This window comes from Truncatella angustata (genome assembly GCF_020726525.1).
Source record: "Truncatella angustata strain MPI-SDFR-AT-0073 chromosome Unknown BKA67scaffold_2, whole genome shotgun sequence".
Taxonomy (NCBI): Eukaryota; Fungi; Ascomycota; class Sordariomycetes; order Amphisphaeriales; family Sporocadaceae; genus Truncatella; species Truncatella angustata.
This window is the reverse complement of record NW_025763382.1, coordinates 7,231,765-7,254,596: the sequence shown is the minus strand read 5'-3', so window position 1 is coordinate 7,254,596 and position 22,832 is coordinate 7,231,765. Positions and strand designations below refer to the sequence as shown.

At 50.1% G+C, this 22,832-nt stretch overlaps 8 protein-coding genes across 8 annotated transcripts; 3 read left to right on the top strand and 5 right to left on the bottom strand.

The window, feature by feature from the left end:
* Window positions 1–477: 477 nt before the first annotated feature.
* Window positions 478–2,583, bottom strand: BKA67DRAFT_689618 (major facilitator superfamily domain-containing protein; the record flags this gene model as incomplete). The annotated part of the gene is made up of 9 exons (XM_046109110.1): window positions 478–519; window positions 572–840; window positions 897–1,052; window positions 1,112–1,186; window positions 1,249–1,838; window positions 1,889–2,146; window positions 2,206–2,258; window positions 2,315–2,395; window positions 2,452–2,583. 9 exons carry the CDS (start codon window positions 2,581–2,583, stop codon window positions 478–480), a joined length of 1,656 nt encoding a protein of 551 aa, XP_045962727.1.
* Window positions 2,584–3,050: 467 nt separating this feature from the next.
* Window positions 3,051–3,656, bottom strand: BKA67DRAFT_674511 (AhpD-like protein; the record flags this gene model as incomplete). The annotated part of the gene is made up of 1 exon (XM_046108758.1): window positions 3,051–3,656. One exon carries the CDS (start codon window positions 3,654–3,656, stop codon window positions 3,051–3,053), a length of 606 nt encoding a protein of 201 aa, XP_045962726.1.
* A 1,286-nt stretch (window positions 3,657–4,942) lies between these two features.
* BKA67DRAFT_591448 (cytochrome P450) lies at window positions 4,943–6,915 on the top strand (the record flags this gene model as incomplete). The annotated part of the gene is made up of 6 exons (XM_046104717.1): window positions 4,943–5,281; window positions 5,338–5,700; window positions 5,752–5,987; window positions 6,067–6,234; window positions 6,384–6,633; window positions 6,706–6,915. The coding sequence occupies 6 exons, from the start codon at window positions 4,943–4,945 to the stop codon at window positions 6,913–6,915; spliced, it is 1,566 nt and encodes a 521-aa protein (XP_045962725.1).
* Window positions 6,916–6,938: 23 nt separating this feature from the next.
* On the bottom strand, window positions 6,939–9,062 carry BKA67DRAFT_214908 (uncharacterized protein). The gene is made up of 3 exons (XM_046095525.1): window positions 8,550–9,062; window positions 8,218–8,452; window positions 6,939–8,156 (listed from the first exon to the last, which is right to left on the bottom strand). The coding sequence occupies exons 1-3, from the start codon at window positions 8,703–8,705 to the stop codon at window positions 7,192–7,194; spliced, it is 1,356 nt and encodes a 451-aa protein (XP_045962724.1). The 5' UTR covers window positions 8,706–9,062; the 3' UTR covers window positions 6,939–7,191.
* A 2,516-nt stretch (window positions 9,063–11,578) lies between these two features.
* BKA67DRAFT_689616 (glucose-methanol-choline oxidoreductase) lies at window positions 11,579–14,167 on the top strand (the record flags this gene model as incomplete). Its single annotated transcript, XM_046109109.1, has 4 exons — window positions 11,579–11,609; window positions 11,751–12,067; window positions 12,127–13,597; window positions 13,649–14,167. 4 exons carry the CDS (start codon window positions 11,579–11,581, stop codon window positions 13,702–13,704), a joined length of 1,875 nt encoding a protein of 624 aa, XP_045962723.1. The 3' UTR covers window positions 13,705–14,167.
* Window positions 14,168–14,181: 14 nt separating this feature from the next.
* Window positions 14,182–15,188, bottom strand: BKA67DRAFT_214886 (uncharacterized protein). Its single transcript, XM_046095524.1, has one exon. The coding sequence runs from the start codon at window positions 15,054–15,056 to the stop codon at window positions 14,526–14,528; it is 531 nt and encodes a 176-aa protein (XP_045962722.1). The 5' UTR covers window positions 15,057–15,188; the 3' UTR covers window positions 14,182–14,525.
* Window positions 15,189–16,361: 1,173 nt separating this feature from the next.
* On the bottom strand, window positions 16,362–18,383 carry BKA67DRAFT_591446 (GMC oxidoreductase; the record flags this gene model as incomplete). The annotated part of the gene is made up of 2 exons (XM_046104716.1): window positions 16,362–18,307; window positions 18,338–18,383. The coding sequence occupies 2 exons, from the start codon at window positions 18,381–18,383 to the stop codon at window positions 16,362–16,364; spliced, it is 1,992 nt and encodes a 663-aa protein (XP_045962721.1).
* A 2,888-nt stretch (window positions 18,384–21,271) lies between these two features.
* On the top strand, window positions 21,272–22,553 carry BKA67DRAFT_656675 (chaperonin 10-like protein; the record flags this gene model as incomplete). Its single annotated transcript, XM_046106979.1, has 5 exons — window positions 21,272–21,450; window positions 21,516–21,628; window positions 21,688–22,226; window positions 22,288–22,426; window positions 22,504–22,553. 5 exons carry the CDS (start codon window positions 21,272–21,274, stop codon window positions 22,551–22,553), a joined length of 1,020 nt encoding a protein of 339 aa, XP_045962720.1.
* Window positions 22,554–22,832: the final 279 nt, after the last annotated feature.

Sequence of the window (22,832 nt, the reverse complement as noted above, 5' to 3'; positions counted from 1 at the left end):
AAGTAGGCACCGAGCTGTGACGCCTCCGACACAAATTTTCGGTACTTCAGTTTGCCGCAGCTTTACTTATGATTAACCGTCATTGTGAGAAGAAAATGCAAATTCCAGTATCAAATGGTGGAGGAATTCTTGCCCGGAAGGCAATTTGATGGTACGAACATTAGTACTAAGATCAATTCGTATGTGGTCTTTTCACACATGAGAACAGGTTGAAACATTACTAACACTAAGATGTCACATAGATTTCAGAAACATCGAAAAGTTTGGGTTTCATAACTAGCAAGAAAAATTGTCTATTATCCATGAGCTTGCCTCCGCATAACCAAGAACGCCGCTAGAAATGCGGAAACGAACCACTATGCAACAAAACGCCGGTTGAATGAGTATACTAAAATCATCGTACACAGTCCGACACCATATTTTACTTTTGAGTTGCATCCGTTGATTTGGGTGCTGGCACGCGGCGAACACCAAATTTTAGCCTGCCATTGCGACGGCGTCACCAAACATCTTGCGCTTCTATAATACTGCGTTAGTCTCGGCGCTATCTGTGTTTAAAAGAACCACTTACTGTGAACAACATTGAGGCGACGAGACAAAAGGCTCCGGCCACGTAGGTCAGTATAAAGACATCGCCCATTGCTTGTACAATGACATCAATGACCTGCTGGCGAACTTCGGGTGTCAAGCCCCGCAAAGCCGCGCTACTCGTACCTGTGATGACCAGTTGCAGGTTGTCGCGGGAGATGTCGGGCAGAAGAACAGACAGGTTGTCAAGGGACTCGTTGATAAACACGGCGCCTCCAATCGACAGACCCAGACCAATACCACCGAGTTGCGCTGACATGACATCAGCTTTGGTTCATGGTATATCACAACAAGCAGAGATCACTCACCAATCATCATGAAACTGATTCCATATGACATGTCTGACGCTGGGACCATGCCCTGGATCACGGCATATCCAGCTTGGATGAAGCACCCTGTACCAATACCAATAAGAACCTCAAAACCGTAGATCTGACCGGTGGGAGTGTCGGAAGTGACGCGGGCTAGTAGACATGTCAATGTGAGCCAATCGGCCGAAAAGAAAGGGTGGGCCTATACGTACATAGCAGAACACCACCGATCAGCGTGAGAACACTGCCAAAAATATACCAAGGCTGGAAATAACTGAATCGCCCCACTTTCGTAGCAGGAATGTTAGCATCTCCACCATCTCTCGGTACTAAGAGAAAGTTTGCCTACTCAAGTGACCATTTGCAAGGATGGCTGCGCTCAGGACAAAGATGAGCGGAAGAAGTCGGACAGCGGCCTCGATGGCACTGTCTCCTCGGGTGAACTGGAAGTATAAAGGAATGTAGTAGATGGGGATGAACCCAGCAGTGTTAACCGCGGCAGCCGTCATGAACAAGAGCAGCGCGTTCCAGTTTCGCATGAAATGAACGGGCCACATGCGATTTGCAGTACTCGTGAAGATGGTGAAAGTTTGCTGCAGCGCGAAGAGGACGAAAAGTACTCCGGAAACGACGAACAGGGCGATGGTCGTGCCGCTGTTCCATGCGTACAAGCTACCACCAAACTGTATCGCCATGATAACGGTGATGATGGCGGCTATTACCAGAACAGCCCCGACAAAATCGAATTCGCGGATGAGTTTGAGTGGCTTCTCACCCGGCCGAGGCTTCCAGGAAGGAATTACGAAGAGATAAACAGGCGCGAAGAGTCCTGCGATGCAAAGATTGATATAGAAGGCCCATCTCCATGTTGCGGAAGACTCTGTAAACGCGCCACCGACCACAGGACCAAGGATGATACCAATTCCCCACACCAATCCGCTAAGAACTGTCAGCTCGAGCTCATACCGATCATAGCCCATGAAACGTACACGAAGCTCAGATATCCTGGCCTTTCCCGGTCAGATGTCAGCACCGACAGAAGCGTCATGACACCAAGATACATGCCATTGCCGCCCAAACCTGCAAGCACACGACCGACGATGAAGGCGTCGATGGAGGGTGCTGCACCGCACAGAGCGGACCCAGCGTTGAATATCACCAAGGAGATGATGTAGAGCCATTTCGCGTCGAACAGACTGTAGAGCTTGCCGAATGGAAGTACCACAGCGGTACCGCCTACCAGAAAACTTTCGATGCTGGGTCAGCCAGAAAACCATCATGCAGAGGACCAGCCGACTGTACTTACCCTACGGCGAGCCAAGGAAGTTTAACGACATCACCAAACTGGTTTGCTGCAGCCTGAGATAGCCATGAGACCATGTTATACAATCGGTTTGGCATTGGGTTGTACTGACCGGTGTGATATCCGCAACGACGGTGTTGTCCATGGCGTACAGAAAAATACTGGACAGGATCGAGATGACAACAAGCGCCCACTATGAATATCATCAGCGGTCATTGAAATTTTGTATATGCTGCTTCGCCGACTTACGAGAATGCCATGAACCTTTCTCGGGGAGGGATTAGCCTCCGCCTCCTGGGTCGTGTCGCTTCCCGGATGCGGTTCCAGTCCATCTCGAACCGCCTCCACGTCTGTGAGTTTCTCAGAGGTTCTTTCCGACATGGCGAATATTCGTTGCAGAGAGTGACAGCGTGGACGATGGAAAGACAGTGGACGCCGTGGGACGCAACTATGGTGCAGAACAGAAGTAGTGGAAGTCTTCTTCGAGTTTGAAGATATTGTTGATCCCTGAAAAGGCTCAATCGCAAACTGAAACCTGAAGTTTGCAGTCGAGAGGTTTTAGTCTTGCGAACTGAAAGCGTGGGGTGATAAACAAAATGTTTGGCATGCAGGTGCGGCTACAATATTGGCCTAAAGGGTGCAAGCATGTGGTGGAGCCGACGGAAAAGGTGATTAAAAATAAGCCCCCAAAACGGCAAGCAGCTGCAATCTGGGGCCAGGAGCTCCCCTTCGAAACTTACAAATCAAGGCCGCCAGCATTGATAATTTAAACCATGCAGCATAAGCTTCAACGATAATCTACTTTGGTGACTTCTGGAACACTCATGTGCATTGTGAACACCAGAATCTCAATTACCAGTGACTACAGCCTTGAGATGATCTTCTAAGCCGGGGATTTCACCATCAAGGTCGATGCGCAATCCTTTTGTGATACGAGCAATAAGAACATAAACTCCCAGAACGATGTAGACCTCCACCAACTCCTCGACACTTAACAGCTCCCTGGCTTGGTTGACCGTGCGCTCCTCATTGTTGTAGGTGGCCAGCTGCTCGTCGACAAGGTTCAATATGGCCTTTTGGCGGTCGGAGAAAGATCTTTCTGCCATGACAGCCTCGGGGCCCGCCTTCACAGTGCCTTTCAAGGCTTCGAGCACCGCCTCCGGCATGCCATTGATACGTGCGACTGGCGCGTTGACATCCCACTCGTACTCAGCGTCTAGCACCGCAGAGATGCGTAGCACGACTAGCTGCCAGTCTAGAAGTGGCAAGATGCGTCGTTTGCCATCGAAGAACGAGGCATACACACTCATCAGGCGAGGGAAGGCGCCATGGGAGTGTCCGAGTAGGTGGAATATGTTGCGACGGTAAGGCAAATGAGTTATCGCCGCTGCGACCTCGGGAGGTGCATCCTCGAGCTCAATGTAAGGCACCAAACAGTTCTGTGTTTTGCTCATCGTGTTCAAATGTTTATGGAGGGTGATACAAGAAGGCTCGTGAGATGAAGGTGGGCAGGATCCAGGGCATTTCAAAGGCATCTCTTCCATGTCTTTTTGTACGTAAACCAGAAATTGCTTCCCACGCGATCCTGTGGATCTCATCGCACCTCAGTCAACCGGAGTGCTACTAATTCAGGCACGCATGGTTTTTTTAGCTCCTGAGAGCAAGGCCATGAATCCGTTCGAGGCATTGTAAAATTGTATTAGACTAGAACTAAACCGAGGCCTTATCTTCTGCACGAAATTCCCACACATCGTTAATCGCGTGCGCGTCTGCAATGCCTCATCTCTCACCCTCTGACTGAAACGGTGGGGCCCGAATCTTACATAGCTCGCATCTTGACCACTTGGCTTGAATTGCGAGCAGGTCAGAATGCGGTTTCTGGGCTGCGGGCTTAGACTCTTCCTTGCACCTTATTCAAGAAGCTTATGTTAAGTCTGCGTGTTGGTAAGCAGATTTCCTAATCGAGGTATCTGACCATTACCGCAAACGGTAATTCCTCATTCGGCAAAGAGCCCATAAAAAATAAAAAAAGCAATTTGGGCGGGGAGGGGGGGGGGGGGGGTATTTTTAGTGTAGTCTTTTCCCCGGATCAGAGTACGCTAACAGATAGTTCGGAAAGCTTGGCTTAGACTAAGCTTAAGGTACGTGCCCACTTGTTGATTACCTGATTACATACCCTGTCAATCTTACCAAAGACACTTGTTGCCCCATCATCCCAAAATTTCCCACCTAGTCTAGGTCCAAAAGTGCCGACGGCACGGCTCGGTCATCAAGGTCTACAAAGACTAGACTCATTGTCGATTGAAAATGAGCCTATCCGTTTTCAGGCAAGAAACCGTGGGAGGCGCTAACTGCATTTTCTCACGTGCATTATCAGTGGCATGTCTCGATACAATTCACGTTGGTGCCACGCGGAAACCTATCCCAACTCTTGCCAAGAACGAGAAACGGACCGGTCGTGTGCACAACCCAACAAGACACACCCGATGACTGCAACGGGTAACCAATCTCGTGGGACGGGGATGGGCTACACAAGCTTGATGCGCACGGAAAGTATGGCAGATAGAGCAGCATCCTATAACATGCTTATCAAACGAGGAGCAACCTTGATGACTGAATATATCACATACACATGCGCGCGCCCTCGAAGTGATATTCGTAGAACTACTCGCCGGCCCAGAACCATTTTTCGGTGACACAAGTAGATTGCACTCGTCGAACTGTCATAAGACACGGTATCATGGCCAACACCACCACCACCACCTTGAGCTCCAGCATTCTGCAGGAGAGTTGGCAATGGGTCAAGTTCAACCCTTGGCTCGCGATCATCGCCGTGACTATCACGAATCTTGTCCTCACGAGATATCGCTCAGGACTTCGCCGAATACCGGGGCCTTTCACGGCTAGCTTCTCCAATTTCTGGAAGTTGCGGGCAGTATGGAACGCGAACATGCACAGGGAGAACGTGCGAGTGCACGAGGACTATGGACCCATCGTCAGAATCGGACCCAACCACGTCTCGGTGTCCGACCCTGAAAGCGTGAGGGCCATCTACGGGGTGCAGAATGTTTTCCCCAAGGTACGCTGGCGCACGCGGTCTGGCCGTGCCATGTCCTGGGTGCTGACAGATTGCAGTCGGCGTTCTATCCCCTAGCCGAGGCTATCTATCGCGGCAAGTTCCTTCCCACGCTCTTCACGACGGAGAGCAATCAATATCACATAAAGCTTAAGAGAGGGGCCATGAAGGCCTTCTCGATGGATGTCGTTGTGGGCCTCGAACAGTATGCAGACAAGTGCATTGGCCTGCTCCTGGAACGACTGCGCCAAGTCACAGATGACGGCCGGAAGCCGATCAACCCGGTCGACTGGATGCAGTACTTTGCCTTCGACGTCCTTGGCGAGATCAACTTTTCTAAGGACTTGGGATTCATGGAGCAAGGAACTGACGTGGACAATATCATCGGTGCCATCGGTGGCATTTTGGGATACGTGTCTCTGGTAAGCTGGCTATATTATTCTGCCCGTTACGCCGTTGACGATACCTACTAGATCGGACAAGTCCCGCTCGTCCACAAATTCCTCCTCGGAAACCCTCTGCTCCCCAAGCTTCTGCCGTCCATCGAAAAGACAAATCAAGTATTGCAGTTTTCTGTCAAGCAAGTTGAAGATCGCATCCGGAACCCCATCCCGCGGAAGGATATCCTGAGCACCCTTTTGGCAACACACCAACAAGATCCACAGAGCCTCTCTCTCGACGAGATTGTCGCCATCACCACCACAAATGTGTACGTTGACACCTTGTTCGCTCCCACGGGAGCGCCGCGGGAACAAACAAGATTGATTGTGCTAATCGACGCTATGCAGCATCGCCGGTTCTGATACCACAGCTGCTTCGCTTGCATCTGTTCTATATCATTTAAGCAAGTACCCGGCAGCACGCAGCAGATTAGAGCAAGAGATCGACGACGCTGTGCGGGGAGGCCAGGCCTCCAATCCCATTTCATATGCTGAAGCAGTGAAACTCCCATATCTGTAGGTCAATAATTCCTATGTTTTTCTTTCCAATTTTTCCTTTTTTCCTTTTTCAGGTTATCGTCTATGAACCTTTTCCAAATCATTTTCGTCATTCCTGGTCCTCCGTATTTGGCGAGCCGGTGAAATTGGCTAACAAGGTTGATGAGATCGGCTGTGATCAACGAGGCTATGCGTATCCACCCTGCTACTGGTTTCATCCTTGAGCGACGCGTCCCCGAGAACGGTATTACACTTCATGGTGTATACCTGCCCGAGAACACAATAGTTGGTGTAAACGCGTGGGCTTTGCACTACAATAAAGACGTGTTTGGCCATGACGTACATGCATTCCGCCCTGAGCGCTGGATCGAGGGGGACGAAGAGGCCATCAAAGAAATGAAGAGAAATATGTTTGCGGTAAGCACCGTCCCGTGTTGAAGCACGCTCATAAAAGATCCGCGTGCTGACATCAAATGTCACCCAATACAGTTCGGAGCCGGACCACGCAGTTGCATTGGCAAGAACATTTCCATTCTCGAGATGTGGAAAGTGGTTTTTGAGCTCTATCGGACTTTTGACATTGCCCTAGCCAAAGACAAAGAATGGACCGTCAGCGGGCGATGGTTCACGACCCCAAGTGGCATCGAGGTGACAATGAAGCCCAAGAGCCGGAAGCCGGGCGATGCGTTGACAGCCTAGGACAGGGCGCATCGAGAGTATTCATGAGGGACACTATCGTCGTCGTATCTCCGTGCTGGCCACATTGTAGTGGGTCGCCAAAGTAGAATGGTGGACCGCCCTGAAAGGGTCTTGTAGCTCCGGCTTGACAAGAGAAGGATGTTGAAGTATCGAGGGGCTTCCAAGTGTTTTTGTGCAGAGGTGGTTGTTGGCGCCTTGTACACAGCGGTCAGGTCTCGCCGCCACCATATATAGGTAGCCGTAGGAGGCGAAGGCACCACCAGAAAGCAAGTACCCTCACGAAACAGACAACATTTGCGCCGTGCGACGCAACTCTTCACTGATGTTACCTGCCGCCCTCCCCAATCTCTGCTTCAGAAAGTCAACCCTAGATTGACGAGCCTGGCTGCCCGCTGCAGAGGCGGAATTCCTCACGCGGGCAAGCAGACTCTGAAAGCTGCCCATCTGTAGTTTTAACAGTGCGCCAACCATGTGTAATTGTTCTTCGTTGGAGAATGAGTCCTGGAAATGGGGCGAGAAGAGCGCAGGGTTGCATGATGCTCTCGTGGCCATTTCCCCCGTTGTGCTGCAGAACAGCTGGCCTGAAATGGATTCCCCGGCCTCGGAAGAGCTATTTGTTCCCGAGAAGGAGCCGGGACTATCATCGTTTGTGAGGCGCTGGTTCATCCTCTTGATTCTCTTATGGATACACTCAAACATCTCGGTAAGACGATCACAGATTATAACAAGAAAGGTATAGATGGCGGGGACATCGTCGCAAGCGAGACACGCGAAGGGCTTGTCGCATTGTGCAACCAGGCCTTTTTGGAGCTGCAGCACCTGATCCAGAGACAAGGTGGTGATGCGGTAGTGATCATCGTCGAGCTGCTGTACAATCTGGATTAAACTCTGCAAACACGAGCACTTGGAGACATGCATCTGCTCCATGGTGTTATCTAGTCCAGAGGGCGGCTCCTCGCCGCCTCGCTGTTCGAGAGCCCAATCCAGAGCCGTCGAGGGTTGTGCACGTGTGGTGGCGGCCGACGCGAGTGCATCGTGGCTTTTGTGCAGGTCCAACGGAGGCATGGTTGCGAGATCAGTAGCAAATATGTTCTGAGTCGTGGCCATGGCGGTCATGGTCCCGTTGGCAAGGTATTGCGGGCCATATTGAGCAAAATCGGAATGGTCCCGAGCATAGTCGGCAGTGTCTTGAGGCATCTCTGTAGCATCTGGCATGTCCTCGACTTCCGGGTCTGGCGCTGCTGTCTACCTGTAAGGGTGCGTTCGATACCTAAAAACCCCTGCGTGCGATGTGAGACTTACCATGGTGGGGGTTATTATCCACGAGGCCGTCCGGGCCGTGAGCGAGACGATTCGTCCGTTCAGCTCTTGACGATGCCGAAGACACGGAGCCGGGCGTGCCACGGCTCGTGGGCGACTGTAAGTCGTTGCTTGGGGGGTCGGACGAGCGTTCGCTTGAGCGTCGAACGGGGAAAATGCAGGCCTGTGACCTGGATACACACCTGTCACAGTCGTGCAGGCGTCCGGTGCAGCGCAGCTAGAGTTCGACTTGTCAGTTAGGAGCTCCCCCGTCGCCCCGTGGCTCCCTCCGCCGGCTGTATAGCGTAGAACAGGGCGGGTTTTGATCTGCGTACCTTCTTGGACTGGCATGCCAAACAAGGCGGCCTGAATGTGGGACGGACGCGACGTGAACTGCCTCTGTCGCCGCCAGGTCCTGCGTTCCTCGACGCGACCTGCTCCATGCCCTGCTGGGGCTTCTCCTTGCCGGCGTTCTTGAAGGTGATGAACATGGTGAGTAAGTCGACGAATGGATACCTGTTGAGACTAGCAGCATGTCATGGCATAGCATAGCATGGCATCAGCCCAAACCCGGGACGTTGGTGACTGCAATCAATCGATCTTATCCGGCGGCATGCCCGTCCACTTGCGACAAAGTCCACTTGCGACAAGCGGGGATCGAGATGTTTCCAGGCGCAGGGATGATGGGGGAGCGTCTGCGGCCGCCTGCATTTTACCATGGGAGGGCCCGGGGCCGAGGGTCTACTAACCTAAGGTTAATTAACTAACCTAACCAGTGGCCCCAGCACTGTTGCAACCAGCGGCAGCACTGTAACTCGACTTAGTCATAGGTTTAGTCTAAGCCTAGGTCATGCAAGGTCAAGGTCGGTCTAGACTGCCCTTAGGCATTAACCCGTAGGCAGTGGGCGTTGGCCACAGCGTACTGAGGCACTAAGGTTACTGTAAGGCAAGGCACTTTTCGCGTGCCAAATTGGCGGTGGGGCTTGCGTCCGCACCCATCCACCATCCCGCCATCTCAACAACAGCTGAGATGTCGAAATGCACCCGTGTTTATTTGTATTGGAGGGGAGCGTTCTACGCTCCTCCGATCAGCGTCTGTCCGTTCGCAAAGGCCGACCACATAAGCCGCATCAGACCTGCTTGTCCGAGTATTGTTTTCTTTCGTCTCCTCTTCTTGTCTTTCCCCTTCCCCTTCCCCTTCGGCGCTGCTTCTCAGGCCGGGCAGAGCTACAGTTGGGAGATCTTGTGTTGCATCACAGGGCGACGTTTTCCAGCCGGCGCACCCCAGACCCATTTTGCTGCGCACCATCTCCATCTGACAGATAGCCCCACCGGACCGAAGGATCACTGGCCCGCATATGTAGATCGTGCTTGATTTTACGGGGTCTATTGAAAACGATGCGCCAGCGCGGTTAACCATCCCGGTGATGCCAAGCGAACGATCGAGACCCTGCATGCGTGTCTGTCCATGACCACCTTTTCGCAGCGGTGGAGACATGACCAGTCAGAGCCTCATCAGCATCTGACTGCAGGTGAACTTGCAGAAGCCCATCTTCTCTTGATTAGCTAGGCAACGCAGCATCCCTGTCGCCTCTGTCCGTCGTCTCTAGCCGTTGGATAGTCGCGGTTTTGGGGTGACACACAAAACAATTTGCTAACCGTGGAATGCTACAAGGAGCCGTAACAAAGTCCTATCACAGCGTCTTCAAACTATATCAGACAATGAAATCACGCTTACGTCATTTTCCTGCCAGCGAAACACAGTCAGCTTTCGAAGTTACCCCTTTTCTCGGCAGGGCCTAGCCGAGAAATGTTCAAGAATCCCATGCCTAGATATTTTGGTACAAAAGGATAATGATCCTTTCGCCCCAGTCAGCTTGATGCATAATCAAGTTCAGGTGTTTGTGCTTTGGACTGTTCACTAACCATGATTGGCAACTTCGCATTGCCAGAACCGGCAAAATGAGCTGCATGACCCCCGTGTAAGCCACGTGAGAGATTCTCCTGGCGCTATAAGCAAGTCGTCCAGAAGTGGTATTAGTAAATTATTATGACAGGTTAGCAGCGTGGCGCCATCCACAACAAAATCAACGCCATGGCTGGAATTCATCCTTCTTTGTATTCTGCCTGGAACCCATTTCGGCGTGCCAGAGCACGCTGACCGGTGTCTGGCCCGACATGATAATGTTGGATCGTAAAGCTCAGAACTCGGGCTCGATCAAAGCCACCACTGAATCCTCATAGAGCCCTCATGGCAGGATCCTAGTGTTTCTCGCCTCGGTCAAGACCAACCAACGCTTAGCCAGTACGGGCTTCTGGGCCATACTTTCGCGAACCAAGTCCGGATATCCCAACATCAGTCCCTGTCGCTCGGATAGGATCCACAGACACGTGTTTAAGATTACATGCAAGACCTTAGCTATGCACAACTGGAGAGCCCGTAGTCTTGGCATTGCTATCAAGCTTTGTAGATCATGGATGTTGTGCATATGATCATACTCGTATTACTAGACTAGTTCCTAGTGTCAAACTTGCACTGAAATATCCCATGTAGATTGCTTCCGCTGAGGAGTGTGGTTGGCAGTCAAACTGAAGCATTACTTTAGATCAACGGTACGGAGTGCATGATACCTCGTTATTAATAAAACTTATTAAGCTTCGCTCAGCCCTGTCCATAGCTGAGAGGTTTTCTGTTCGTGGCTGTAGGTCACCTGTAATGCCCAGCCCACAGAAGCCTAGGAACCACGTGGCGGATGAGGCAGTGGTGGCTTGGGGGTAAGCGAAGCATACTCAATGGCTCTATAATGGCCGCTAGAGCTTTTCACAGGGAGCAAAAATAGCTTGTAGTTAGTAGAAAGCAGGAACATGGGTTCTCTCCACCGCAACTGTCATATCATAGGTCACCAGACCGTTGGGTCGGACCCGATGGGCTGGGTCATGACTCTCAGCCCCTGAAGATGGCTCTCAAACTTGATGTCTGTGATTACTAGATGGACCAGGCAGACTTCGCCCTGGATCTGCTGATTCTTAATTCCTAGCCAGGTTTACACACACTATCATGAAGCTAAACACCACGAAGGAAGCGCCCCAACTCGTTCCGCTGCCTATCTGATATAATTTTCACGCACCAGCTGAGGATCTAGCAAAGCCACCGGACAGGCCATGTGAGATACCGAAAAGAAATACGCAATCCTCCATCCAGGCATTGAATCCTAGGACGGGGCACCATGAAATTTGATTTTCAGCGAGATGATGGCTATGGAGGACTCAGCTTGTGCCGCACTGCACCGTGGAAGGGGGGAAAACACGATCGTGGGATTAAGGAGTTTCATGTATATAAACGAAGCGACTCGACTCTCTCGAGATGGAGTTCCTTTGCACGTCAGTAGTCAGCAGTGGGTGTGTAAAACATTTACTACGCAGCTTTGAAACATATCTACGTCATCTACATCTCTCTCTCAACTCTGGTCGAATTCTTTGGTTCGCCTGAAGACCATTGTACGCGATGAAGCTGTCACTCAGTCTCCTTACTATAGCCTCGGCGGTTACTTCAACCCCCGTAGGCCGCAACCTCCAAGCCCAGAAGCTTTTGGGATCTTCCTTTGGCGTACCAGGCAACAATCGTACCTTTGATTACATTGTGGTAGGAGGAGGAATTGGAGGTCTCACAATAGCTACCAGGCTAGTGGAGCAGAAAGCAGGCAGCGTTGCTGTGATTGAAGCAGGAACCTTCTACGAGATAACCAACGGGAACCTAAGCCAACTCCCCTCTAATGATTACCTCTTCACAGGCAAAGACAAATCCGACTGGCAACCGGATATCGACTGGGGTTACATATCAGAACCTCAAAAGGTATGTCATACTTTTCAGTTAAGAGTATACAAGGAGAGGCTAAATGATGATCAACATAGGGCGCGAACAATGCCTCAATGCATTATGCACGTGGCAAAACACTAGGTGGCAGTTCTGCCAGACACTACATGGCCTACCAGCGCCCGACCAAAGGTGCACTGAAGATGTGGGCGGACGCAGTCGGCGACCAAAGCTACACCTTCGACAGGTTCCTGACCTATTACGAGAAGAGTGTCAAGTTCACCGGTCCCAGGTCTGATTTGCGGTCGTCCAATTCAACCCCTTCATACAACAAAAATTCCGTCAAGGCGAAAGACGCCGAAACAACAGCAGTGTCCCTCACCTTCCCCAATTATGTTCACGCGTTCACTACATGGGCTGTTGAGGGGTTGAAGGCAATTGGACTAAAGACAGTCCCGGGTTTCCTTGATGGGTCTTTGCTCGGGCAGTCATACGTCATGACCACTATCCAGCCCAACGGCGTCCGTGAGTCCGCCGAGACGGCCTTCCTCCAACCTGCTCTGGCATATCCCGATTACACTGTCTATCATCTGGCTATGGCAAAGAAGATCCTTTTCGACAACAAGAAGCGTGCAACTGGTGTCGTGGTGGACAACTCTGGTCTCGAATATACCCTCTCCGCAAGAAAAGAGGTCATCGTCTCCGGCGGTTTCATCGGATCGCCCCAACTACTTCAAGTATCCGGTGTCGGACCCGCTCAACTGCTGTCCCAAAACGGGATTCCGGTTGTTGCTGATCGGCCAGGTGTCGGCCAGAACATGGAGGACCACATTATCTTCGCCGTCACGTATCAAGTCAATGCCCCCACAGTATCATCTCTCCAAGATCCAGCGTTTGCCGCCAAACAGGCAGCCTCATTCAACGATAAGGGTGCCGGCATGTACTCCAACCCGATCACTGAGGTGCTGGGGTGGGAGAAGGTACCCCAGCCTCTACGATCTGCCATGTCCAATGGCAGCCAGAGCGCTCTAAACAAGTATCCTGCCGACTGGCCAGAGATCGAATACATCACTTCTGCAGCGTATGTCGGGACCCAAGAGAACACTAAGTCTTCGGGGGCGCCGTTCGATGGCAAGAACTATGCTTCGTTGGCTGTCGTTCTCAATACTCCCAGGTCGCGCGGATCGGTCAATATCAAATCCGCGAACTCGTATGACCACCCTGCTGTCAACCCTAACTTCCTCCTGGATCAGACCGACGTGGAGGTGGCTTTGGCGGGCTTCAAGCGCGCTCGACAGTTCTGGGAGTCCAAGGCCATGTCCAAGTTCAAGATCGGAAGCGAGGTCTACCCGGGAAACACGGTACAGACAGACGACGACATACGAGCCATTATTCGCAAGAGCTACAACACAATCTTCCACGGCGCGGTCACCTGCAGGATGGGCAAGCCCAACGACAACATGGCCGTTGTTGATAGTCAAGCCAAGGTTATTGGCGTGCAGGGACTCCGAGTTGTAGATGCGTCTGCATTCCCATTTCTACCACCAGGACATCCTCAGGCCACAATTTGTAAGTCCACGCTGCTCATGTCGTCCCGGTGACTGATGCTAACAACCACAGATGCTCTGGCCGAGAAGATCGCATGTAATATTTCCGGCAAATGCTCCGGCTACTAACCTGGACCGACTATGCATGTAGCACCTCTGTTCTTTATTGTATAAAGTAGATTCCTTCTCAGGGTTTTTCGTTTTGTTGCTGGGTTAGCACTATGTAATAGGCTTAAGTGTATCTATTACTCGTTCTCACTACTGTCTTGGTGTTTAAATTAGATAGAGCGCGTTGCATGCCAAATTCAATTAGAAGTCTTTTCATTTTTTGTGCTTACATGTTTCCGTGTCTTTGCAATGGGAAGTAGAATCATTAGCGACGCCTGCTCACAGTTGAGATCGTGGATAGAGCTTGCTTCCATATTCTATTTCCGTCTCAAGTAATCAGAGACGAACTTGCTCTTGATGATTCACACAAGGCGTCCACTAAAACTTGCACGTGCTGTTGTGATTGATGTATGAGAAACATTGCACAGGATGTTGTGAAAAATGTTGAATGCTCAGTGGAATTTTCCCGGAAGCCCGGTGGGGCAGCCGCTGAATTTGGAACGATTCAGGCGCTGTGTGCCTCAGATATAGCGCCATTGGAGTACAGTTGTTATACATGACGCGCTGCGTTCTACGAAAAAGGAACGGCTTCGATCAACGCTTCTGTTTTGCAGTCTACAAAATGACCAAAATAGATTGCTGATTAAGTTTGAAAGATCAACTTCTCACTACTTTGATGGCATTGGTCTTTTATTTCACGGGTTCAAGCACCCTGCCAATCAGACAGTCTACCACAGCAGTCATTATAGTGCTACCGCATGCGAACTTGAGATATCGATCGGTGAAAGAGACGCCATGCATCCGAATTCTTCATCCTGCAGCTATGCTACGGGTGACGGCTTTCAGGGATTGACCAACTTGAAGTCTTTCATCGTAACACAGGTATAATCTTTCTTTCCCAAAGGCACACCCATGCTTCTAAACTTGGCATATAGCGTACTCAAATGGAAGTAGGAAACTGGCACGGTATACTTCTGCACCAGATCTCTGGCAGAAGTGCGCAGCTCCTCTCCAAAAAACTCAACTGTCACCTCCTCATCTTCCTTTCCGTCCACTTCTTCCCTTTTCACGTCCTTCAAATATCGTTGCGTCTCCTCGTTCAACTCGTATAGTTCTGCAAGCGTTTGGCTCCCAGGTGTGATTGCCGGTATCGCCTTGCCGCTCAATTTCTGGATCGTGATTCGAGAGAGGACGAGAGGGATGAGGACTTGCAATCTGAGATCAAGCATGTTCGGGTAAATACGCTCAGCGAGGAATTGAGCTTCGGAGATCTCGTGTTCCTCAGCCCAGGCCACGCTCTTGTCCAGAACATGCCTTTGAGTTTCGATGATCTCGGACAGCACAGAAATGCTAATGCCGTAAAGAGAAGTCATTGTATAAGCGCTACTCAAGATGAAGTGATTGTATTTGGATGATCTGCCACAGTTGTTGATGTGAAAGTAACGAGTGACGGAACCAGCATTGCAGCAAATGTTTCGTGAGGAAAGGCGGGCATTTATCTCCAAACACTCTCACCTCTTCATCATAAAATCAACAGTCGACTTGGCCTCGTACACGTACATATAATTAATCGACGAAGTATGGATGAATTAGATAACCACTTAGTGGAATGAGAGCCCCTTCAAGGGGATGCGCCAATGCGACGGCTCGGGCGTGATCTGCAGCATCAGCAATCTACAGGACTACCTCCAAGTAAGGTGCCCTTCAAGATACGCGACACGCGCAAACGCGCCGTCGGATTGATGGCTTGGTGTTTCATTCTGCAGGATCTAGCCCCAGGCTTATTGTTCCGTCTTGTCGGGATGATATGCATGCTCAGTATGGCCACGCTCAATGGGTGATCTAGGATTACATGCTTACTGCACAAAAGCGGACATTGGCATGATTATGAATTAATAAGCACCGCCTCGTTGATTGATAAGCGGTGTTCATACGGAGTATACCTAGTGTAATGCATTCGTTGTATCCCCCAGGATGATGCATGTCAGATCTTTCTTTATTGTGGTCCCACGGATTACATATTTCCCCAAATTGAGGAGAACCAAATGACAAGGGCGAGACCACCTGTGATCTAACTGTATACTTCAGCCGTGCCACAAGCCGCAGCCCCCCCCCAATGTACTACGTAGAGAACCACGCTAGCCTAAAGCAGATTGAAGTTCGCATCTACTATGTTACCAGATTCGTCATACAATGAAAGTCAGTGCCCCTACACGTCGGCTGCGTCGGGTACTAACTCATATGAACAGTGTTTGGCTGAATAAGAATAAGGCGTAAATGGCAGCAACACTTCTATCGATTCCAGATATACAGGCGCAAGATGCTGTATGCCTGTGCAATGTCAACTGGAATCGTTGCTGTGGTTGTGTTCGGAATGTCTTCTCTCAATTCGGTCATTTCAGAACTTCCACTTCTCTATGAGTGCGTCCCGTTCCACCTACGGAGACATATCGAACCGAGTGCCTGACGCATACATTACGCTTCAATGATAGAGAAACGTTTCAGTTGCAAATTTTCAAAAACGTAGTATTATTGCCGAAACTCGAAACACGACCTGTACAGATTTATTAAAGCATACTCTATGGATAATTGCGCCCCATCTAAATGTGCCAGAACCGGAATGAACAAGAGAGGAAAATGGATATACAGTCGACAAGGGAAAAAAACAGCCAGATACCCTACGCGAAGTCGTCAATGAGTATTTCATCTTCAGAAAGGCTTTCCAAGGTCGCGTCGTCGAAGTTGACTGTTCTAGGCTTGAAGCCGGCATCTTCTAACAATACATCGCAGGCCTTCTCGCTAATCATGTAGACAGGTAGTTGGGGAAAGGTGCCAGGGACTTGCGGAAACACCGAAGCATCGACGACGCGAAGTGAGTCGACGCCCCTGACGCGAAAGCGCGAGTCGAGGCAGGCCATAGGATCGTCTTCGGAGCCTATGGGGCAAGACGCCGATGCGTGGTGGGAGAATGAGTTGTGCTTGATCTCCTCCTTCAGCTGCTCGTCGCTCTGGACCTGCCTGCCAGGAATGATCTCGTTGAGCGGACCGGAGGGTGCAGCTACGCCGTCGTGGAACTGACGTGAGAGGCGAACGCCCTCCACCATGACATTCAAGTCGTGCTCTCCGTCGTTCTTTGGGTTCTTGTCTGGGGTAGCGTAGAACTCGTAGCTGATCTTGGGCACGTCGAAGGGGTTGCTCGACCTCAATGTTACCGTGCCTGATTTGTCCTCTTGGCGGAACTTGAGAACGACCCAGGTGTACTCGTGGAAGGTACCGAAACCCTTCGTAGAATAACCCGGATAGAAGCCGGTGAACAGGAGTGGAGTTCCGTAGAGAAACATGTCGACTTCCCCGGTCTTCGAAATGCTACTTTTAGCCAAGACGGCCGCCTCAATACCATCACCCTTATATGGTCCAGATCCCTCGTTGTCCCACTGCGAAAAGTAAACATCGCGACCATCAACAGTACTATTTGCAAAGAGCGAAACTACTTCCTTGCTCTGCGCCACGATGGAGTACTCGTAGTTATCCTGCAAATTGGTGCCAACTCCAGGGAGATCGACCCGCACGGGTATATCGAATTGCTGCAACTCTTCCTTGGGCCCAATCCCGCTAAGCTTTAATATCTGAGGGGTGTTGAAAGCGCCGCCTGCAATGATGATCTCCCGAGACGCATAAACGCTTTTGGCTGCGCTTGGACTTGTGTTGCCGGTTGCTGCACGAGGGTCAGCCTTATACAGGCCTTGCCCCTCTACATATTCCACACCAACGGCCTTGGGCTTTCTGTGGCTGCTGCGAGTTTCATCGAACAGGACCTTTGTGACAAAAGATTGAGTTCTTACGTAGAGCGGATATTTCTTGCTCCCGTTGCGATTTCTTGCGTTGGCAGTAGCAACGACAAAGCTTCGAGGTCCATTTCGGCGCCCTTTCTTGTTCATGATCAAGGGCAGGTCAAAAAGTTGATTCTTGTTCTGTGCTTTCGGGGCATTGATGTCATGATTGAAGCCTTTTTGACCGGTGAAGTTGAGGACTGGTTTCATCATAGCCTCGTTGGAAGTTTCCCACACGGGGTCGGGAAGCTCAATCTCCAACCAGCCGTGGAATCCATGACCCGGAGTCCCCTCGGGAAGGTAACGGCAACGCTCGAGGCGTTCGAAGTACTTCTGCATGTTCTTGGCCGACCACGATTTATCCTTCGTGATCTTCGCAATGTCGTTCCAATCCGAATCGTGAGGGAGAATCGCGATCAGTGCATTGTGGGATCCACAACCTCCAAGCGTACCAGCGCGGGGGTAGAATATACCCTTCTGAGCGGACCCGGCGGGCGGGTCGAGCCCAACATACAACGTTCCGTTGGGCGTGTCCCAAGCCATTTTAGGATCCTTGGCAGCTTCTTCGGGGTCAGAGTAGTGTTCGACGAAGAAGCCCCAACTCATGGTGTCATCTTCTGATGATCTCGTCGCAAAGGCAGGCACTGTCTCGTTCGGGTTTGTTCCCTGGTCATCACCAGCCTCTATCAAGAGAACCTTATGGCCTCGTCTTGCCAAATTTGCTGCGAGTGGTCCACCGCCAGGACCCGAGCCAACGACGATGTACTCATAGTCCGCATGGCTGGTAGAATTATCTTTAGTTGGGTATGGAAGTAGCTTGCTACAATTAGCGGCGGCTAAAGAAGCCAGCAAGGGAATGAGAGACCTCATTCTCGGCAGTATTTTGAAACAACGCTTGAGCGTCAGTTTAGCGACGTGTTAATGTGCTCTGAATAAGTAGTTTGGATCGGCGGAGCTGTGTTAGTTTCCTGGCTAGATGCTAGATCGTCGAGAAAGTCGATATTGTGCCCTGTTTTTGTAGTTCGCCCCATCCTAACATAAGTTTACAATGGCCATGGAAGATCAGAAAACACTGCCTCTCTCAGCTTCTTAGCCCGTCTCGTTCGGAAGGCTGATGACACAAATCCTTCTAGGCACTCTCAGGCCAAAACCCTGGTCTCGCCCACGCGAAATCCGTCATCCCATGATCCAAACAGGCAAGTAAACTATTAGTTTTGAGGTGTGGAGAATTAGATGGGATTCCTTACTCACAAAAATAATGGTATTTCGCGAAGGTTTTCCATCTCATGACACGCCAACAGCTATAATCTTACACGACGCCATTTTGTGGCGTCGTGGCGATGTTATGGAAATGAGGTTGGGCGCCTCAGTTTCGCGGGAGCTTCTTAATTCAGCGCCTGGACCTTTGATCATCTGCGCGCATCTTACCGTACCTGGTTCGAATGAGGAGGCTCAGATAACACAGCTTAACTTCGTTGCAAGTCAAGGATGTCGTGCTTGCCGGTGACCACGTGGGCGCAAGGTACGATCGCTTAGCGAATCTGACCAAATAGCGCTAAATATATCTTCCATGATCCCCTGCCACTCCACAGCATAGACACAGAATGTGGCCGGAGTCGGAAACCTTCACAGTCTTACCAGTCCTCCGTACAACTTTCTCACAGGGTGCATGTCCCGACAGCCTGGGTTTAGTGGTTTGTTGTCAGCCGCATCGCTACGAAAGGTCATTTCGAAGCCCCAAATGAGATACTACATGATTCTTAAGTCTCATTCGGTGCAGCATATTTCCCACACTACTGCGCACGGTCTTGCGAAAGACATATCTTCGCGGAGGTCACTCTATATGAGAGTGCTCACTAGCTCCATGTTTGTGATTTATGAGGCTGCGGTAGTAGTGACTCCTTCTTAACTGTGTTAGATATGACACATGCAGTGCCCCGACAGACTAGAGTGCCGCACCAAATGGTTTTGAGTAGTTAGTGACGACGGCGCTTCTTTGATCAAATTGTCTATGCGGTTAAAAAAAAAAGCCGTCCAAGATCTGACAGGTGGGTTCATGACAAGCTAAGCAATTGATCAAATCGACACCAAGGGGCAGCTCTTGTGGCAATAGATGAGCTTGAAGGTGTGGTTCTGTCTTGATATTTCCAGGGATCTAAAGCTCGGCTTCACATAGCTTACGGGTTGTGCTACAATGGAAAGACCACCGAAGCATTGGAGCATGTAATCACCTGTAGTAGGTAACACTGTAGGAATACAGGCCTTAGACACGGGCCTCATCAATCATGTATAGAAACATGTCGAAAAACACGGCTACTTTTCCTCAAACGGAATGTTCCTTCTAAATGACGCCCCATGATTGACGGTGAAGTTTTCCATTGAAAAACATGCAACTCGTATGTGTTTTTGTCTAAGAGAGGAATACTCTGGGAAACCTTATATTGTGGAGAGGACGCGACTATGGATCGCGTTCTGCTTTAATGACTGCCTAGTAGACATTGTATGACCCGTTTCCAAGGAGCATGGCTCATGGCACTATATGTAATCATGACATGGCGAAATTCAAAAGGCAAGTTATTGCCTTCTTTAATGACAGCTTGATATTCTGAACCGCAACACAGCTCATACCAACCTGTCCTGCGAAGCATCAGAGTAGAGCCATGCCAACCATGATGATCTTGACACAAATCAAATGTACATAGATACCTATTCTATAATTAGCAGGTGTCGGAAAGTCAGTATTGTAGGAGGACTGGTTTGAGATGAAAGTCAGCCTTTTAATGCATCAAGAAGGCTTAGATATGGTAAATTCTTGCTGTCAAGAAAGGTGATCAAACTCAGCTCTAGGCAGTACAGCAATGTTCGTATGCTTTGTGTGGATGATTTGGAGTGATTACCAAGCCATTGCCGTTTTGGGTAATTTCTTGTGAGCAATCATCGGGATGGTGTGTGTTTATGAATTGTGGAGGTCGCACCCCTTGTTAACCCGAACCGGTAATTCTACGCCACAATGGTATCCCACCTGTACCTGTCCCTTTCCAGTGACGGCTACATGCTCTTTCAAGGAACACGTATTTAGGAGTTTTTGCGCAATTCTTTGATGCGTAGGCACACTCCCTTGCTGTTCCAGCTAATGGCATATATTTATAATCAGTCAGTGCGCGTCAGTTATCTAATGGTTACATGTGTAAGGACCTTTTGGTGGAATTAATTATGCAGGACGGTGTTGTGTAGTAGCATCACCACGATCCCTTTGCAGAGACATTCTGCCAATTTCGTTTAAGCTGACATCCTGGCCAGGGCTGAGACGGGAACCATCTGATTGCATTCACCTGCATAATCATGGCCCCTTTGGAACAAAATTCGTCGTCGGAACCTTGCCTGTTGATCTGGCGGCACTAGCTTCATTACCTCAGCAAGTCGGGGTTAAGAGACAAGTATGTCTCTGTTTGCTTTGCAGGTTCGGCACAATGGACATTAAGCTTCCTTGGTAAAAAGATCGGTGTTAAGCTTGGAAACCAATCATTTGGGGTAGGATTTGAAAGCACCTGCATTCCTTGTCGCGATGTCCAGCCTCGTGAACAAGTCGTTCATAGACATCATATACTTAAGACCACTCCAGCCAACCTCATTCCTGTCGTAGCGACTCGTGTTAGCAACCGAATATTCAGATGAGCTGCCTCTCATTACGAAAACTTTTCACATCTCGTAGACACAAACAATCAGCAATTTCACACTCAAGCGAAAAGCCAGACAAGATGCCTTCTCTCCCGAACACCTACAAGCATGCAGTTTTCAAGAGCCAGGGACAGCCCCTGACCATTGAAGAGGCTGAACTGAAGCTACCAGGTCCGGGTGAAGTTCTGGTCAAGGTTGAAGCTTGCGGAGTTTGCTACTCTGACATGTACGCTCAGCACAACGGAATGGGCGGCGGCTTGTAAGTCAGACCTGGGCGAACCATTCAATCACATTTGCCCAATGTTTTAACTCCATTTTTAACAGCCCAATTGTTCCCGGTCATGAGATCATTGGAAGTGTCGCTGCGGTAGGAGATGCTGAGACTACCTGGAAAGAGGGTGATCGTATCGGAGCAGGCTGGCACGGTGGCCACGACGGTGAGCTTGGAACAAATGACCTGCACTCTATGGCTAAGAATCTAATATGCATCCAACAGGAACTTGTGCTGCTTGCAAAAAGGGTTGGCTCCAGATGTGTGAGAAGCCTGTGATCAACGGCGAGAACAAGCAGGGCGGTTACTCCGAGTATGTTCTCATTCGGGCCAATTCTGGCGTCCGCATCCCCAAGGACGTAGACGCCGCCAAATATGCTCCCGTCTTATGTGCTGGGATGACTTCTTTCAACGCTATCCGCAACATGAACATTCCGGCTGGTGAGACAGTTGCCGTGCAGGGTTTGGGTGGCGTTGGCCACATGGCCGTTCAGTATGCCAACAAATTCGGTTATCGTGTTATTGCCATCTCTCGCGATGGCAGCAAGGAAGAATTCGCCCGGCAGCTCGGTGCACACGAGTACATAGACGCTAGCAAGGGTGACGTCGGTGTACAATTGCAGAAACTGGGCGGCGCTCGCCTGGTCGTCGCTACGGCCCCTACTGCCGATGGTATGGGTGATCTTCTCGGTGGCCTGAACCTCTTAGGCAAACTCTTGGTCCTTTCCGTACCTGGTGAGATCAAGATCAACACTGCGGTTATGGTGAGTTACTGTGACTCTTTATGTTATTTGTATGTGACACAAGTACTAACTCTGTAACCAGCTTGGCAAGGGCTTGTCGGTTCAGTCTTGGCCTGGTGGTCACAATGGCGATTCGGAGGAGACCATCCAGTTCACCAAAGCGCAAGGCATCGACGTCATAATCGAGAAATTCCCGCTGGACAAAGCTCAGGAAGCATACGGTATGTTGCTCTCTCAGCATATGTGAACCGCATGACAGACATCTGGAAATATGAGCCCAATGCTAATGATGCCTTAGACAAAATGCTGAGTGGCCAGATCCGTGGCCGCGCTGTCATCACCCCGTAATTGAGCGGCCAATTTTCGATAACACGATTCAATACATACATTACAATCCATCATATTGATCGAGAACTGATGCTGCCTGAACCTTGAACTTCTTAAAATGAAAGTGGTGGAGTGGTGGAGTGGTATATTATTTATGTAATCTTTGAAGATGATACCAAAAGTTGAATGGGGAGCCCAAAAACTCCGAATGGCATAAATATAAGATTGTTTGTCTTTTTTTCATCAGATAGCTATCTCTGAAATAAAATTCTGCTTGTCGTGCATTACATCTTCTTGCTT